Source organism: Saccopteryx bilineata, chromosome 9, assembly GCF_036850765.1.
Source record: "Saccopteryx bilineata isolate mSacBil1 chromosome 9, mSacBil1_pri_phased_curated, whole genome shotgun sequence".
Lineage (NCBI taxonomy): Eukaryota > Metazoa > Chordata > Mammalia > Chiroptera > Emballonuridae > Saccopteryx > Saccopteryx bilineata.
In genome coordinates, this window is record NC_089498.1 from 44,082,319 (window position 1) to 44,099,901 (window position 17,583).

Consider the following 17,583-nt stretch of genomic DNA (forward strand, 5'->3'; position numbering starts at 1 on the left):
TCAAAATGGATAAAAGACTTAAATGTAAGTCATGAAACCAAAAATATTCTGAGAAGTAAACACAGGCAGCAGACTTTCAGACATCTCTTGTAGCAATATTTTTGCCAATCTTCGTGGGCAAGTGAAATAAAGGACAAAATAAACAAATGGGACTATAGCAAACTAAAAATGTTTTGCACAGCAAAAGACATCATTAACAAAATAAAAAGACAACCCACTCAATGGAAGAACGTATTGACTGATAACGTCTGATAAGGGGTTAATAACCAAAATTTATAAAGAACTTATAAAACTTAACACTAGAAAGGTAAACAATCCAATTAAAAAATGGGCAAAGAACCTGAATGGACACTTCTCCAAAGAGGATATACAGATGACCAATAGGCATGTGAAAAAATGTTCAACGTCACTAATCATTTAAGTGCAAATTAAAACCACAATGAGATACCACCTCACACCTGCCAGAATGACTTTCATTAGCAAATCAAACAAGGGCTGGCCAGGGTGTGGAGAAAAGGGAGCTCTCCTGCACTGGTGGTGGGAATGCAGACTGGCGCAGCAATCCTCTCTGAGAGGCGTTAGCCTGCAGAAGAGCAACTGCCCCAGCCTTGGAAGTCCCTCCTGACCCACCCATGGAGACTGGGTCATTCTAAGAAGCCAGGAAGCAGGGAGCCTATCAGTAACTGTTTTCTGGCTTTGAGGCCAGAGCTTCCCCTTCATGCTCTTGAGTCTATGACTGGTGCTTCTGCCTCACGGAAGACTCAATAGAAGCTTTCCAGACTGCAGGAAGACCACATCTCTGGGTCTCCGAGACCACACCCACTGGACTCTTTTTTTTTTTTTTTTTTTACACAGGGACAGAGAGAGTCAGAGAGAGGGATAGATAGGGACAGACAGACAGCAATGGAGAGAGATGAGAAGCATCAATCATCAGTTTTTCGTTGTGACACCTTAGTTGTTCATTGATTGCTTTCTCATATGTGCCTTGACCGCGGACCTTCAGCAGAGGAAGTAACCCCTTGCTCGAGCCAGTGACCTTGGGTCCAAGCTGGTGAGCTTTTGCTCAAACCAGTTGAGCCTGTGCTCAAAATGGCGACCTCGGGGCTCGAACCTGGTTCCTTCCGCATCCCAGTCCGACGCTCTATCCACTGCGCCTCCGCCTGGTCTGGCACCCACTGAACTCTTGAGGTCACACCCTACTGAGGGCTGTGAAAAAAGTCTAGACAGACTGATAACTGGAGCTTAAGGGGTGGGAACCACACCCACTACCCTTTCTAATCCCTGAATTGTCCCAGGCTCTGGACTCTACTCAGGTTTTTTCAGTGGCAGAATCCAACAAGCATCCAGTAGACAGAGGCTGCAGGAGGCAGATCTCAGGGGACCTTGGCCTTTTAAGCGGTCATTCCCCCAGGCCCAGTGTGAGTAAAACTAGTCTAGGTGTACAGCTTGGTATTTCCATGTTCACCTGGGCCCAGCAAAGGCAGCCACAAACTCTGGATTGCTTATAGTTCCAAGAATTGCTGAGGACCAGTCACAGGCAGTGTCTTCCACTGGTCTGTGCTGGGTTCCCTCCAAGGAGACCCAGAGCTGGCATATCCAGTGGCCGGCTGCAGAGAGCATCGGTTCAGGACCTAACAACCCTTGCTAGTGGGGATATCCTAAGGAATAGCTTCTCACACCTGGCCCATCTGAGGCAAGTTCTGCTTTCCATGATCAGCAACTGCACAGCAGCTCATGTGCATTGGATAGGCTGAAGCATCACAGTCAGCCAGCCTGGGTGTTACATATTCAGCCCGGCTGGGCACAGGGAGAAGGGAGAGAGACTTGGAGCATAGGCATTGAAGGTATGGATTCCCACGAGCCTATTGTTGGGTCTGGTCCAGGGGCTTAGCCACTTTCTGGGTTGGGGGGGCACAGTCAGCCCCAGGAGAAGACTCTCTCAGTGTCCCTCCCTGAGACTAGGGCCTCACCAGCTGTAAGAACATCAGCAGAGTAGACTGTTGGCCCCATTTGATCTGAACCTGCTGCTCACGTTGCTGGGGAGAAATAAAATTTGAGTATCCAGCAGTGACTAAGGGATTAGGCTCTGGAGTAGGTGCCACTTTCTCCATACTGAGCTCTTGAACAAGACACCCCTGAAGTAGGGGGTTCCATTAACATTTTATTCCCAACCTAAGCTGGTCTAACCCCCAAGCTTATAACCTTGAGACAGGGAGGGGGGAGAGTGAGAGACATTCATTTTTTGTTGTTGTTCCACTTAGCTGTGTGTTCATTGGTCACTTTCTGTATCTGCACAGACTAGGGGTCAAACCCACAACTTTGTTGTTTTGGGATGATTCTCTAACCAACTGACCTACCTGGCCAGGGTTCCTTCAGGACTCTTGACTTTTGCTCAAGATGTTCCATTGGACTTGCAAACACCTTCTTGTTCTAGCTCCTCCTTGACTCCTGCAGTCTCTCTCCTTGAGTTATGTCCCCTCTCCCAAGGTATCCTCAAACTCCCTTGAGGTCTCAGGCTCCTTCTCTAGCTTTCAGCTCCTCTCTTATGTTCCCAGAACCCTAACATGGGTATAACCAGAATCTCATCTGAGCCCATGAGCCCCATTTTGCACATAATAAAACAAGTGTAGAGGGATGAAATCACTGACTCAAGATTACTTGTTAAATTGAAAAAGGGACTTGGATTCTGTTTGAATCTAGAATCCACATTCCATTCACACACTATCTCCCATGAAAATTACTATTCATTTGGGAGAAAACTATGTTCAGAAACTGTTAAGCATTTCACTAAAGCAAGCATTATTAACACCATTTTACTTTGAGGAACCCAAAAACTAAGATTAAAGAACTAGTAAGTAGCAGAAGGCCTGGAATTAGAATTCTGAATTGAAAGTTGGCACTCCATATCCTGTTATGTCGGTGAGCACACTAAGGCATAGAGATGTTCAGGAACTTAAATCTAGTACAAAGTGTATAAAGGGGAAAAATTGTATGTCTTCTTTCTCTCATATTAATAATGCAAAATACATAAATGCCCGCCTGTGCCAGATCCTTTGAAGGAAAAAAAATAGCCAAAAATTTTGAGTACTAGGGCAGACTTTTCTAGGAAATGATGACCAAATACTCTCCAAAGGATGTAGCCCACTGACTGAAGAAATTGCCTCCTCCCCTTAGGACAAAAGTTATCTGTTTTCTCTGGCTACTTCTAGTCTTGAAGAGGAAGAGAAATGTCAGAATATTTGTTACAAAGGATGAATGTCATTTTATTCATTACATAGCAATAGGTTTCTGGGGCTGAATGAAGACAAGCTCTTGTCCAGCCTCCCACCTTGAATTAGGGAATAGGTAAAGAGGCTTAAAAATCTGTGGCCACATTTCATTTCCCACTATGACCCCAAAGTACTAATATTAGGACAAATCAGAGAGTGGGAGTAGTGATGTTGGGCAGCCTCTCAATAAGGTAAGGGTTGACCTGCGGCAGGCTTTTCCAGGCAAGTTCTAGGAACCCATACTGAGCAATGCCCACAGGTTGGATAGTGTGTACTTTGTTCTTTCCAGGTAGGGGTACAACATCCTGGAACTTGAGGGAACCTGCAGGAGCATGGGAACTACCACAAAACAGGCCATAGAATAACCGTTCACCAAGTACCAACTCCTTGGTTTCCAGGGCCTTTTTGTAAATGGTCTCTTGGGGTTGGAGTTGCTTTCTCTGCAGCAACTCTAGTAGAAGCCTCTGGATTCTAGGGGACTTAAGTTGGTACAGGTCCATGAGCTGATAGAACTGTTTCATCCAAGTAGCGCTATCTTCTGCATATCGCTCCTGCAACATCCGCAAAACATGATACAATGCCACAAATGTCTCCCATAGAGGAACCTCTTCCTTTTTTTTAGAGTTGGGCTTTGCCTTCTTTAACTGGGGCAACTTAGGGAGCCTGCCTTTATCCTGAAAAGCCCTGAGGTCCTTCTGAAACAGCAGTGCTAGGGTTTGTTTGTCCACAGAGGCATGGGCACCTGTGAAAATGTCTCTTGAGACAGGATAAAAGTGTCGTATTTCCATCTCTTTGAGAGCACTGAATAATTCCCGTACCCGCACACTCCTGTAAGGCTCTCCTAGAAGATGCCAATTTATAGCCATCGGGACTTGAATTCTCTTGGTGATTGATGGTAACCCTGGTGCAGGAATGGGCAGTGGTTTCTTCTTTGCCATGTGAAATTTGGGGGAGTAACCCTTCCCCCTCATGGCCCAGGAGTCCTTCTGGGATATCAAGGCCAGGGATTTTTCATCCTTTCTGATTGGTTGAATGTGCTTTATCTCCTGGACAGCAGTGGATAACTGTTCTGCCTGCTTCTTCCTGTAGGACTCAGCTAGGGGGTGCCAATTCAGAGATTGTGGGGCTTGAGTTCTGGTAGCTGATGGTAACACCGGTTCAGGGATAAGGAATGGCTCTAGCCAGTTATCTTTTTCTTTTCTTCTAATTGGAGGGATCACTTTTAAGTGCAGTGGCCTCAAAATATCCTTACAGGGTTGTAGTGTAGCTGTGTGACTCATCTCTAGGTTCTGCCTGAAGTGTTTAGCAATGGCTTTAAGATTGGACAGATGCATCCATTTCAAGTATCCCTTTGAAGTGAAGTCTCTGAGGAGTTGGCTCAGTTTATGAAAACTGTCCCTGGAAAGTGGTTCTCCTGCTTCCAGCCTTATTAAGGCATTATTAACCCAGTCCTCATCTGAGAAGCTTGCTTCTGAGTAGTATGGCCTTTCAGCTGGCATAGAAGCAAGCGATGGGGCTGGGGCTGGGGCTGCAACTGGGGCTGGGGCTGGGGCCTGACCCTCAGTTCTCCCCACTGAGGAATCTCGATACTTCAAGGACCACTTCCACCTGCCACCTTTGGGCCTACGTTCAGGTTTCTGTGGTTTTATGATAATAGGGAAGTGGGACCCTGGCCCATGAAGGCCTTTTGGGCTACGGGTCTCTAAGCCTGTTTCTATGGTTTGTAAAAACATGTCCCTGGATTTCTCCAAGTGTACATCTTCTTGTCTTCCCTGTGAACTTGTCATGGGGTATGCTCCAAGTTGACTTTGCTGTCCTTCCAAGTCCAACTGATCCCCTAATATTTTCAGGGCCATGCCCTCTTTTTTTTCTAGGGCTGCTGGAAGTAGTGTTTTGAAGGGGCTCTTCAGAACAGTTGGCCAAATAGGTTCATCCATAAATGTGGGATCTCTCTTTCCATGAAGCCATCTTTCTTTCTTAAAAGGCACTTCCCTTCTAGCTGTACCCTCCCTTTCCTCCTCAAGAATCTCATCTTCTTTCACCAGCTTCAAGTAGCTCACTCCTTCCACTGAGAGCTCTGTTTTCAATACTCGGTCCTCTCTTGAGAGCTCTGTCTCCTTAAATATGCCCTCCTTTTCCTTCTCTTTATTCAAGTTTGCTTCATCCTTCTGCTTTTCCTCCTTTGCCTTTTCCTCCTCCTCCTCCTCCTCCTCCTCTTTTTTGATCTTGTCCATTTCTTCATCTTCTACCTCCTTTTCACCTGAGCTCTCCTCTTTCCCCTTCCTAGTTGGCTCCTCCTCTATTTCCTTCTCAGTCAAGCTCTCAGAAAAGCTCTCAAACAGTATATCTCTGATATTCTCTAATAGCCACTTTACTGGGGTCTCTTCTGCTTTATTCTCAATTCTCTTTAGAAGTTTCTTTAGCTGCATCTTTCCTAACAGATTTTCCTCCTGAATCTCCTTTAATATACTCTCTACTTGGATCTTATCTAATATTGTTTCCTGGACCTTCTCTAATAATCTTCGGTCCTCCTCCAAGCTCTCTTCATCAGTCAGTCTTTCCTCTTCTACTTTTCTCTCTTTCTGATCCAGCTGCTCTTTGGTTATTTCCTTCTGTTCCTTAAAAATTTCCCGCTTCTGGCCATCAATTTCACTTCTTTCGATAATAGATGGTCTCTCTTCCTCTACTATTTTTATTTCTTCCAATGGCACCATACTAATTCTTCTCATTGTTTTAGCCAGGATCCTCAACAAGTGCCTCACTTTCTTCCGTAAATCCTTTTCCCTGAAACCAGCATCTTGTTCTTCGGAACGAATCCCCCTTCCCATGTCCAGTTTCCTCATTGCCTGTATTCTCTCCCCTCCGGTTCTTTCCTTCTTCCTCTCGGCAACACCCATCTCTGTGGTCCTGTCATATGTCAGTTGCCTCTCTTCCTGGAACAATTTACCTTCTTTTTTCATCATTTCTTTCTCTCCTTCAGTTACATCTTTCCTTCTCTTATCTATGCCAATCCCCTCCCTAGTCATTTCCTTTTCTTTCTTCGGAATACGCCTCTCTTCCCTAGCCACTTGACTGTCTTTCTTGGTCAGTCTTTCCTCCAATGCTCTTTCCTCTTTTTCCTGGGATTTTTTCTTCATTTCACTAGCTTGTTCCCTCTCTTCTAGGGACAATTTTTCTTTTTCCCAAGCCCACTGTTCTTTTTGCTCGCTGTCTTTCTCCCCCTTCTGGCCCCATGTTCTCTCCTTCAGGGCCTGTTTCCCCTCTTGTGGAGCTCGTTGCCCTCTTTCCCTGGTCCAGTGTTCTTTTTCCTCAGTGGCTTTCTTACCTCTCCTGACCCATTTCTCCTCTTTTTTAGCTTCTGCCTCTTTTTTCATGACTTGTTTCTCTTCTTTTGAGGACACTTTTCCAATTTCCTTTATCTTTTTCTCTTCTGGGACCAGTTTCATTTTTTCTGTGGTCCATCGTTTGTCTTCCTCAGGCTCTTTTTCCACTTTTCCAGCCGGTATCTCCTCCCTCTGATCCTGTCCCTTTTTCCCCCATGCCTGTTCCTTTTCTTTCTGCAACCATTTTCCCATTTCCCCAGCCTGTTCCTCCTCTCTTAGGTCCCCTTTCTTTTTACCCCAGGACTGTTGGCTCTTTTTCTTGGTTGTTATCTCCTGTTTCTGGGCCTTTCTCTCTTTTTCCCAAGCTTTTTCCGCTTTTGGGGCGGCCTGTTTATCTTCTTGTGACAATATCTTCGCTTCCCCAAACTTTTCCTCTCCTAGGCCCGGTTTCTTTCTTTCACTGACTAATTGTTTGCCCTTGGCCTCTTTCTCATCTTTCTTGGCCTGCCTCTCTTTCTGGTCTTCTTTCTCCTGCTTCCCAACTTGTCTTTTCCTTTCTTGGATTTGTTTCTTTTTATCAGCCTCTTTTTTCTCCTTTTCTAACCGTTTCTTCCTTTCTTGTGTCAATTTAATCACTCGCTGTACCAAAATGCTCCCTTTTAATGCCCATTCCCCCGCTTCCCCAGAAAGTCCTTCCTGTTTTCTAAATAAATGTTCCTTTTTCTGGGCCAATTTCCCCCTCTCCCAGGCCTCTTCCTCAACATGTTTCTCCATACCCAGAACGTGTTTCTTCTTTTCATAGGGCTTTCTCTCCCTTTCTCGGTTCTCTATGTCCAGGACTAGTTCCTCCTCATCCCAGGCCAACTCCTCCTCTTCCTCACCCAGCTCCTCCTCCTCTTCTTCATGCAACTTCTCTTCCTCTCCCTTACCCAGTTCCTCCTCCTTTCCTTCACTCAGTTCCTCCTCCTCTCCTTCATGCAACTTCTCTTCCTCTCCCTTACCCAGTTCCTCCTCCTTTCCTTCACTCAGTTCTTCCTCCTCTCCTTCATGCAACTTCTCTTCCTCTCCTTTACCCAGTTCCTCCTCCTCTCCTTCACTCAGTTCCTCCTCCTCTCCTTCATGCAACTTCTCTTCCTCTCCTTTACCCAGTTCCTCCTCCTCTCCTTCACTCAGTTCCTCCTCCTCTCCTTCACCCTGCTTCTCCCCCTCACCCAGCTCCTCTTCCCTACCTGCCTTCTCCTCTGCCTGGGACAGCTTTCTGTCTTTCCAGATAGGAAACCCCTCTTCCTGGGTCCACATGCCTTCTTCCTGGGCCAGCAGGGTCTCTTCCCAGTCCCACTTCCTCCTTCCTGGTATTGCTTTCTTCTCTTTCCAGGTCACTCCCTTTCTTTCCCCCAGTGGTTTCCCCTCTTTCCCAGTCTGTTTCTTTTCTCCTAGGACTAACTTCTGCTCTCCTCTAGTTAATTTCTTTTGTGAAGAAGCCAGTATTTCTCCTTCCCAAGCTGTTTTTTCTGTTTGATGGGTCAGCTTATCTTTGGTCAATTTCTCCTTTTCCTGAATTAATTTCTTCTTTGGCTTACTCAGTTTTTCTTCTTCCTCAGCTATTTTCCCTTCTTGTCTGGCCAGTTTCCTTACCTCATTTTTAAATTTATTTTTCTCTAAGACTCGGTGACTTTCTAAAAAAGGAATTTTCTTTTTCTTGACTTGAGAAAATGCCTTGCCCTTCTTTAATACTTTACGCCCTTGTTTTCTCAATCCTACTGTTTCTTCTTCCTTGAAATCCTCTTCTTTCATTTTTTCTGTTACAACAAGTGGTTCTTCCACCACTTCGTGATACAATTCTGATGAGCCCTTTAAAAGCGGACATATCTCTTGGAAGATATCCCAGCTGGGATGTCGGGGAGTAAGCACCGCCTGAGCCAAGTCCACCAATTCTTGACCTAGATCCCTGATCATTTCTGGATGGAAACTTGCTATCCTTGAGGTGACAAGAGAGCAAATGTCAATTCGCCAATTCCTGATGTCTGCTCTCCCTATGCGTCCAGGGGTCCCAGCCAAACCATGGCCCCTCTTTTCCAGTTTCTTTTCTGTATCCGTTTTTTGCTCAGCAATCATTATGACTTCTTCCATGGGTTCTTCTGCAGTTGTCTTTGAAATATCCTTCATATCTTTTTTCTCTTTCAATTTAACATTTACTTTTTCTCGGGTTTTCTTCATTGCCCCTTTCCAAAGCTTTATGTACTTAAGTATTTCCAGCTTAGGGATCACCTTTTCATAATCTTTCATGCCATATTGATCTATGGCCTTCATAAACTTTGTGACCTCCACTGCCTCTGTGACATCCAGGGCTTCTGTGGCATCCAGCATGGTCTCCTTAGATTCAGCACCCTCTTGGTATTCAACTGGGCTGAAAGTTCTCAATGGCAACTCTGGCTCTAAGGTAACATCCTGTATATCAATTTGCTCTGATATCCTGGACTCTCTTTGTTCACCTTCATCCTTTGAAGGCATCAAAACAGAGCTAAAATCTACAAATTCTGTCTGTTCCTCCATCTTGGAAACTCTCAGGTCCTTTTTAACTGCAGAAATATTGGGAGGAAAATAGTTAAGAAAACCACAGAGGTCCTGAGTGAGATCCCTTGTAATACCTAGTTCAATGAATTACCATAACGGTACACAGGCAAAGGGACTAAGGCTTTACAGTACAGAAGCACGTGCTGTTTTATCTCAGCTTCCATATCCTAAAGAAATAAGACCTTGGGGCCCTGGCCGGATGGCTCAGCGGTAGAGCGTCGGCCTGGCGTGCGGGGGACCCGGGTTCAATTCCCGGCCAGGGCACATAGGAGAGGTGCCCATTTGCTTCTCCACCCCCCCTTCCTCTCTGTCTCTCTCTTCCCCTCCCGCAGCCAAGGCTCCATTGGAGCAAAGATGGCCCGGGCGCTGGGGATGGCTCCTTGGCCGCTGCCCCAGGCGCTAGAGTGGCTCTGGTCGCGGCAGAGCGACGCCCCAGAGGGACAGAGCATCGCCCCCTGGTGGGCAGAGCGTCGCCCCTGGTGGGCGTGCCGGGTGGATCCCAGTCGGGAGCATGCGGGAGTCTGTCTGACTGTCTCTCCCCGTTTCCAGCTTCAGAAAAATACAAAAAAAAAAAAAAAAAAAGAAATAAGACCTTGGGATTTGGTGTGCAGTAGACCTTCCCCAGGAAGGCTACTTGCCTAACTCTGTTCCCACTGGTATCTTTTTATATACTTTGTTCTCATGACCCTGCCTTTTGGTGCCCTGATATGAAACCCAAATATGCCCTTTACATTACCCCATACATACTAATCTTTCTGCTTTTTGCTTGAACATGTGTCATTCTTTTCTTCACTTCAGTGATCTTTCCAGGTTTTGACAGGGGTGTGTGTGACAACATCAGGTTTTCATTCAGCTGCTGCTCCACCTGTCTAAGTAAGTACTGCAAATCATTAGCCCGAATCCCCAGAAGCTGGTCCAGAGAGGTATCTCCAATAAATTCCTCCCTACAGAAGTCAAGGGAAAATAAAGATGATACTGAGCCAGTAAAAAAAAAAAAAAAAAAAAAAAAAAAGGAGGAAGAGGAAGGAGAGAGGGAGGGTAAAAGATAGAAAAGAGGGAGAGGGGGGAAGGAAAGAGGGAGGGTAAAAGATAGAAAGGAGGGAAAGGGAAGGAGGGAGGGGTGAAGGGTGAAGGAAGAAGAAGAGGGAGAGGAGGAGAAACTACAATGTAAGAGGCAGGGATAAAGTAGATATTTAAGACAGAGTGGTCTTAAGTAAAGGATGGATAGATAAGAATCAAGGATAGCAAGGAATAGAGTAGTAGGGTGATACAACATGATTCTTTGCTTGCGAGATTTGTGCCTTACTGTCTTGAGGAATCTTCAGGAAGTGAGGAAAAGATGGAAGGGTAGGCTAGTCAATGATCAGGGCAAAAAAAGGTACATGCATTAGGGAGAAAAAAGCAAACAGAAACAAAGAAAATAGAAGAAAAGAATAGGGGAAAAAGTTGTGGAAAAGATGAAGGAATCAGATTCTGGAGATTAGCAGTGAGAAGGAACGGAATGGGGGAAGATCGCCACCCAACTTACTGCATGTTCTGGAAAGTTTCTTGTTTCTTCAGCAGGCTTACCAGCATGGTCTTAGTTTGGATGCCTGTGACTCTTAACATAAGATATAAAGCCTTAGCCCGCACATTTTTATCTTTGTCCATCAATCCTGCAGCCAGTGGTACAGCAAAGAGAGGACTCATGAAATTTAGCCTCTCTAGCCCCTCCCAGGCCAGCTTACGGATCTGTGGATCAGAATGTGTCGTATCTTCCAGGAGGCGACAAGCAGTCTCAGAGCATAAACTTGAAGATACTTGACAAGTGGCAAAAATTTGTGCCAGGGCACTAACGTATATCTTGTATTGCTCTACAGAACAGTAAACTGTGAGGTTGAGAATGGCCTCAATTAAATTATGTATAAGTCTTTCATCCAGTTTTCTTCCTATCCAATTTAAGTTTGTCAAGTGTGCAAGAATATCAAATAAAGTTTGTTTCCACTCCCTGGATTTATCCTCTTTACTCTTTGAGATTTGCTCTTTTACTGGAGACATAGGTGACAGTGCCTGGCCTCTGAAGAGGTCAGTCTCGTCCCAGTCCTTATCTCGGTAGGGTGGGTACAGATCACGGAGTAGGAAGACTGGGGTGCCCTCGGGCCAAAGTCGGGCACGAACCACTGAATTGGGGATGTAGCCATCAGGAGCAAAGGGCCACTGCTGTCCATGACCAAAGAAGCACCGTAATATATGGTAGGGGTTCAATCCATCCCAGCCAGCCAGCCGTAACTGAGCAGGAATCAAGTGTGAGGGACGATTATGCTTGGGGTCCAGAGTAGAAGAATAAATATCCTTATCCTCCAAAAAATGGAGTTTGGGTTCTTTTTCAGTCACAGAGGAAATACGTCTCTCTTCCTCTACAACATGGGGCACAGTATTGTCAAAGGCAATGACTCGTTTGTTAACAAGAGCCTCTAGCCCTTGTAATTCCTGCAGCCCTTGTCCAAGGTAGACAAATTTGGGTACAAATACTATTTCAAATGAAAAGAAGAAGCTAGGCAAAAAGGGTCTTGGGACTTCATGTATTTCATCAGCATTGTTAAGGATAGCTAGGTGAATCAGCTGAGCTAGAGGGAGCAATTTTAAGCAGGATACCAGGTAAAGACTCTGGTTGAAAGTCAAAAGCAGGTCACCCCGATTATTGGCAAAGCAGAGTGGGCCAAAATGCAGTGATGAATCCAACTCAGTTATGAGTCTACCATGGAAGGTCCAGATCCGGACTGAGCCATCAGTGCCCCTTGTGACAAAAAGTTTCAGGGAAAGGCAGACATCAAATGAAGTGATGGCACAGTGATGCAAGCATTTTGTCTCTTTAAACTTAGAACTTTGTTTTGATTTTGAAGATGTTGGAAAATCTTGATAGTGCCAGAGACACCAGCAGTGGTTCTCGGTGATGGCACCTACAGAACCTGGCAAGAGTATTACATGTTTTAGGACGCAACTACAGAAAATTTTGCTGACAGGCTGTAGAATTACCTTGTTTTCCTGAAGCACAGCTTCTGTCAGCTGTACAATGTTATCGATGCCATAAGAACAAAGCAAGGAATTTTCCTGGGGACCTTCCAGGGTAGACAATGCTAATACTGCCCCCAAGTGAACAGTCTTCTCTGTTCGGGCACAAGTATAATGGGAGAGGATTCTCACAATGCCACTTTCATGCCCACAGAACATCAATCCTACTAGGCCCTTACCCAGATGGGACTGCCCATAGGCCAGGCATCTTACTCTATCCTCAGGGTTTACTGAAGTGCACACAAGATACTTGGCTGTGCAAGGAGAGCGTGTTGTATCAAACACCAGAACTTCTGAGCTTTTTGTTGCCACAAAGAGCTCCTCTCTGTCTGAGTCATAGGCCCAAGTCACAGCCTTGTCCACGACTAGTAGAGGCCAGGTGATAACAAGGAGATCTCCTGTAACTGGAGACAAGAAGCGCAACAAACCATCTTTAGTGGCACACAGGATCCGAGTCCAATTACGGCCACAGCAGACCCGCTGCACCTGCTGGGGAGCTGAGCCGCAGACATTGAAGAGAGTATAAAAGTAGGGCAGACTGTACAATGAGAAAGTGTGGGTAGTCTGGCAGAAAAAAGTGGTGTTATCAATAAACTGCAGTTGCTGCAGCTCCTCATCAATATCCAGCTGTCTTAGCAAGTTCCCAAAAGCAAGATTCCATTCCCTCACTACACCTTCACTGCCAGCTGTTAGTAAGGTATAGGTCTCTGGCCGGCTATGGATACATATCACTGAGGAGGAATGGGCCTGGAATCTGTGGAGGAAATTACCCCGGGCTAGACCCCAAGCATGGACCTCTCCATCCCTGTTTCCAGCATACAAATACCCCTGAGAGACACAAGTGAAGGAGCAGGTAATGGGGGAGCCACTGGCTATGGGAGTGAACTTCTTTACCTCTATCAGCTGGCCCTCGCCCTGGAGTGTGAAGACTCTCACCGTATTCTCAGAAAGAGCTAGCAAGGAGTCCTGGGGGCCACTGAGGGAAAAGCCTTGTACAAGCTCATGACCAGGCATGGACACTGTTTGTGCCATCTGAAGGCCCCTGCCATTTGGTAAGATAAACCAGGTAACCACAGCCCCCAAGGTACCAGAAAGTAGAAGCTCAGTTTTTGGGTCGTAGCAGAGGCAGCTGATGGAGAAATGACAGTGCACTGTACCCAGAAATGTGAATGCTTGATGGTGGTCTCCAAAGAGCCACAGGTGCATGTCACCACAGTAAGCAATTAACATGTGGTAGGAACCTGTGTGGACCATTGCTTTGATGGGTGGCACTTGATCTGTTAGGTGAAACTTCATCTTCTCTATCATTCCTTTCATTTCTGCATCTTTTCTCTGTATCCAAAGTACTGCCTAGAAGAGGATGAGAGATGAAAGACTGACCATGAAAGCAAATATCTCCCAAAAGTGAGGGATAGGAAAAAGTTGAATTTTTAGATCATTCTAAATGAAATGAATATAGACTTTGGGAGTATCCTGGTACTAGGAGTCAGGTATGTAATAGAAACTTAAGGCTCTTTCCTTGGCCTTTAGTCTACTCTATGCGAAAAATGAATTCTATGGACCTGAGGTACTAGAGGTAAGCAAGGATCACTACATCCAGATCGAACTGGGATATGGAGACGGGTATTAAAATCAGCTAACTCAGAATCAACTACATCATTCTGAGATCAGGGCAGTTTAAGCATGATGCATGTAAAGTAGATTAAGAAGGAGGGGGGAAAGATGAGATAGACTTACCTGCATTTGTTTTGAATATGGTTCCATCCAGTTTAAGGAGACAAAATAGTTGACATTGGTTGAGTAGAAGCAAATGAAAGGCTTGTTCTTGGGATGATAAAGCTCTTGGTACAGAGTCTCAGGCCAGTCACTCAGTATAACCACATCATTCCTTGGTTTTCCAACAACCTGAGAGAGAAGAGTAGCCTGAGCTAAGAGGCCTGAGTCCCCACTCATTCATTTAATAAATATTTTCTGAGGGATTAATGGAAATTTGTTTTCTTTTAGCTAACCAACATTTATTCATCCTACTTCTGAAAAGCTTTACTTTAGAAATCATCCCTCACTCACCTTCAGAATATACCCTAATTAATCAAAGGACTTCCAGCCTCTCTCAGCCAAGGTTCCATAAGAGAAGTAAGCCTTAATGTCCTAAGTATTCATTCTACATAATGAATTAATTTCTTCCCTATGCATCTAGACTGCTCTTAGTCATGTGCCATCCTCAAGAGAACTGAGAAAAGACCCTCTCAAATCATTATCTGTGTTCCATGGTTCTATGAAGAATCACATTTGAGAAAGGCTGGTATGTTCTATCACAGACATGGGATACAATACTAAGCAAAAGACACACGGCCTTAGCTCTCAAAAGTCAAGAGTCCAGTGGGGAAAGGGTGGGGAGACATAGGTTACAGAAACAACTAACAAATGATTATACCAAACAATTAAGGAATACAATCATATATAAGTATGACAAAGAAATCCAACTTTGGCAAATACCTTTACCATTCATTTCATATTTAAAATAATTCTTCAAAGTTCATACTGACATCCAAAGGACCACTTCTGTCACAATCACACTCATGATATACCGTCTATGGGAAAACCATACTTCATGGACATAGTATGTCCACCATATATAACAGCTAGACCCCATGGCTTGCCTCCCCTTCACTATTCTTATGTGCATACAAGGGAAACATTTACTATTCAAAACATAGAATTAGCTGTGCTTCAGCTCTAACATTCTGTATCCTATCCAGTGGGGCATGTGTGTGTGTGTGTGTGTGTCTATAAAGGGAGATAGATACCTCTTAATATGTTATACAGTAGGATATATACAATACACACTACCTTCCAGTGATGTTGCATACATTTATGATATAAATATGTGAACTCCTCATTCTAATCAGCCAAAACTGAGGCTCATAAAGTTTAATTTTGAGGTCTCTCTTCTTAGCAGATACTTGTACTATACCTGAGTCTTGCAATGCTCCATGAATTTAACTCTCCAAGGTAGATCCTCTGTATCAAAATCTGTATAATGACTACATAAGATGGAAAGTAAAATACCATGTGAAACTGAAGTATTAATATTTTTTATTTAAAATGTCCATAGTGCCTGACCAGGTGGTGGCGCAGTGGATAGAGCGTCGGACTGGGATGTGGAAGGACCCAGGTTCGAGACCCCGAGGTGGCCAGCTTGAGCGCGGGCTCATATGGCTTGAGCAAAGAGCTCACCAGCTTGGACCCAAGGTCGCTGGCTCCAGCAGGGGGTTACTCGGTCTGCTGAAGGCCCGCGGTCAAGGCACATGTGAGAAAGCAATCAATGAACAACTAAGAAGTCGCAACGCGCAACGAGAAACTGATGATTGATGCTTCTCATCTCCGTTCCTGTCTGTCTGTCCCTGTCTATCTCTGCCTCTGTAAAAATAAATAAATAAATAAAATGTCCATAGTGCCTGCTTCCTGCATACAAAAAGGACTTGAAACTATATGGAGGCCAATATCTACAACTCAGAATCTATCATCTCCTTACACTTCTCATTTTCAGATCTTTCTGTATTTGGAGAAAATACAGAATACGGAGAGTTGGAGAGCTTCTAGCACCCACTGTCATTGCTGATTCAGTGATTGCAGCAGAGTTGAGAGAAAACACCCTGGTGTCTGAGCTCCCGATCCCCTATCCCTCCTCATTAATTAAGAAAGTTTATTTATATACTCTTTATTCTATTAGTTAATGACCATTCTTTTTCTCCTTTCCAGACTTATGTTTAAATATTCATTCATTCATTCAATAATATCAATGCTTTTTCTACATAGGACTCAAAAAGACAAAGAATGTCTTAAACCCAAGCAATGTATCTGTGGTTGGCACTACTGTTGCCTACTACATACCAATGTCTCTTCCTTCCTCTTACCCCTTCTTCCATCCCAGCCAAACCCTGATCTTGCTTAGCATGATCATAGACCCAAAGTTCCTGGCAACACAGAGTGACACTGTGGTCTTTCAAAGCTGGCATAGACTTGTGCTCTCTGGCCTTTCTCCTACCTACTTGCAATTTAAAGTTGATATCTGGAAGTGCAGCAACAATCTTGTAACCTTAGAATAAAAGCTAAAATACTAACAATAGTGGAAAAGACAGAATAATAACTTGGGTCCTAAGACAAAGATGCTTCCTGTTTGTTTAATCCATGTAAGCCTATTTTCTATATTTCATAGCAGAACGTTATAACTAATGTTATCATCATAATCTAGGAGGAGGAGTTGTTTAGGGGTATGGGAGGGCCCTTCCAAAGCTGCTCACATGTTTCCTGTGTCACAGTGGGCCTTGGCAGCAATAGATAATTAGTCCAAGCCCACCAGGGGCATTTCTCTCATACCTTTACATCCTTCAACACATTATTTATGAGGATTTTCAAGTCCTTCCACTCAGGGATAAGTCTGGGTGAGGCTGACATCCTTGTGATATTCCAGCTCTTTACAGACATGTGGGATTACATAACCTGTGGAAGGTAAGAGTGACAATCACAGCATCTGATATTACACTGGAAATTAAAGAAATTGAGAAAGAAAAGAACAACAGGGAAAGTTAGTAAAGGAGAGAAGCAAAATCAAGGTCCTGTCTAGGTAGTTCACTTGATTAAAGCATCCTCCCAATGTGCCAAGGTTGCAGATTAAATCCTCTGTCAGGGCACATACAAGAATCAATCAATGAGCCTTGGCCGGTTTACTCAGTGGTTAGAGCATCAGCTCAGCATGCAGAAGTTCTCGGTTTAGCCCCCAGTCAGGGCACACATGAGAAGCAACCATCTGCTTCTCTTCCCTCCCTTTCCCCTTCCACTATCTCTTCCTCTCTTGCAGCCAGTGGTTTGATCAATTTGAGCATTAGCTCCAGATGGGGGTTGCTGAGTGGGTCCCAGTTAGGGTGTATGCAGGAGTCTGTCTCTCTATCTCTTCTCACACTTAAAAAAAAAAGGAATCAACCAATGAATGCATTAAAAAGTGAAACAACAAATTGATATTGCTGTCTTTCTCTCTCAAAATCACTAAATAATTAAAAATAAAATAAAATAAAGAAGAAGCCAAATGAACAACTAAGGTGCTGCAATGAAGAATTGATGTTTTTCATCTCTCTCCCTTCCTGTCTGTCTGTCCCTATCTGTCCCTCTCTCCGACTCTGTGTGTCTGTCAAAAAAAATAAAAAATAAAAAATAAGGCCTTGGCTGGTTGGCTCAGCAGTAGAGTGTTGGCCCAGCATGTGGAAGTCCTGGGTTCGATTCCCAGCCAGGGCACATAGGAGAAGCGCTCATCTGCTCTCCACCCTTCCCTCTCTCCTTTCTCTATGTCTATCTCTTCCCCTCCTGCA

General features: G+C 44.6%; 1 protein-coding gene across 1 annotated transcript; it reads right to left on the bottom strand.

The window, feature by feature from the left end:
- Positions 1 to 3,418: 3,418 nt before the first annotated feature.
- On the bottom strand, positions 3,419 to 16,675 carry LOC136313131 (WD repeat-containing protein 87-like). Its single transcript, XM_066243287.1, has 7 exons — positions 16,598 to 16,675; positions 13,955 to 14,122; positions 10,695 to 13,567; positions 9,914 to 10,110; positions 7,822 to 9,171; positions 4,424 to 7,488; positions 3,419 to 4,195 (listed from the first exon to the last, which is right to left on the bottom strand). Exons 1-7 carry the CDS (start codon positions 16,673 to 16,675, stop codon positions 3,419 to 3,421), a joined length of 8,508 nt encoding a protein of 2,835 aa, XP_066099384.1.
- Positions 16,676 to 17,583: the final 908 nt, after the last annotated feature.

Bases quoted from the DNA above. Each gene is read 5' to 3' on its own strand.
- LOC136313131 (XM_066243287.1), bottom strand. From the start codon at position 16,675: ATGTCAGCCTCACCCAGACTTATCCCTGAGTGGAAGGACTTGAAAATC. The intron at 14,123-16,597 runs GTATGAGAGAAA...CTTCTCTCTCAG, and splicing joins ATGTGTTGAAGGATGTAAAG to GTTGTTGGAAAACCAAGGAA. The intron at 9,172-9,913 runs GTATGTATGGGG...ATATTTCTGCAG, and splicing joins AGCAAAAAGCAGAAAGATTA to TTAAAAAGGACCTGAGAGTT.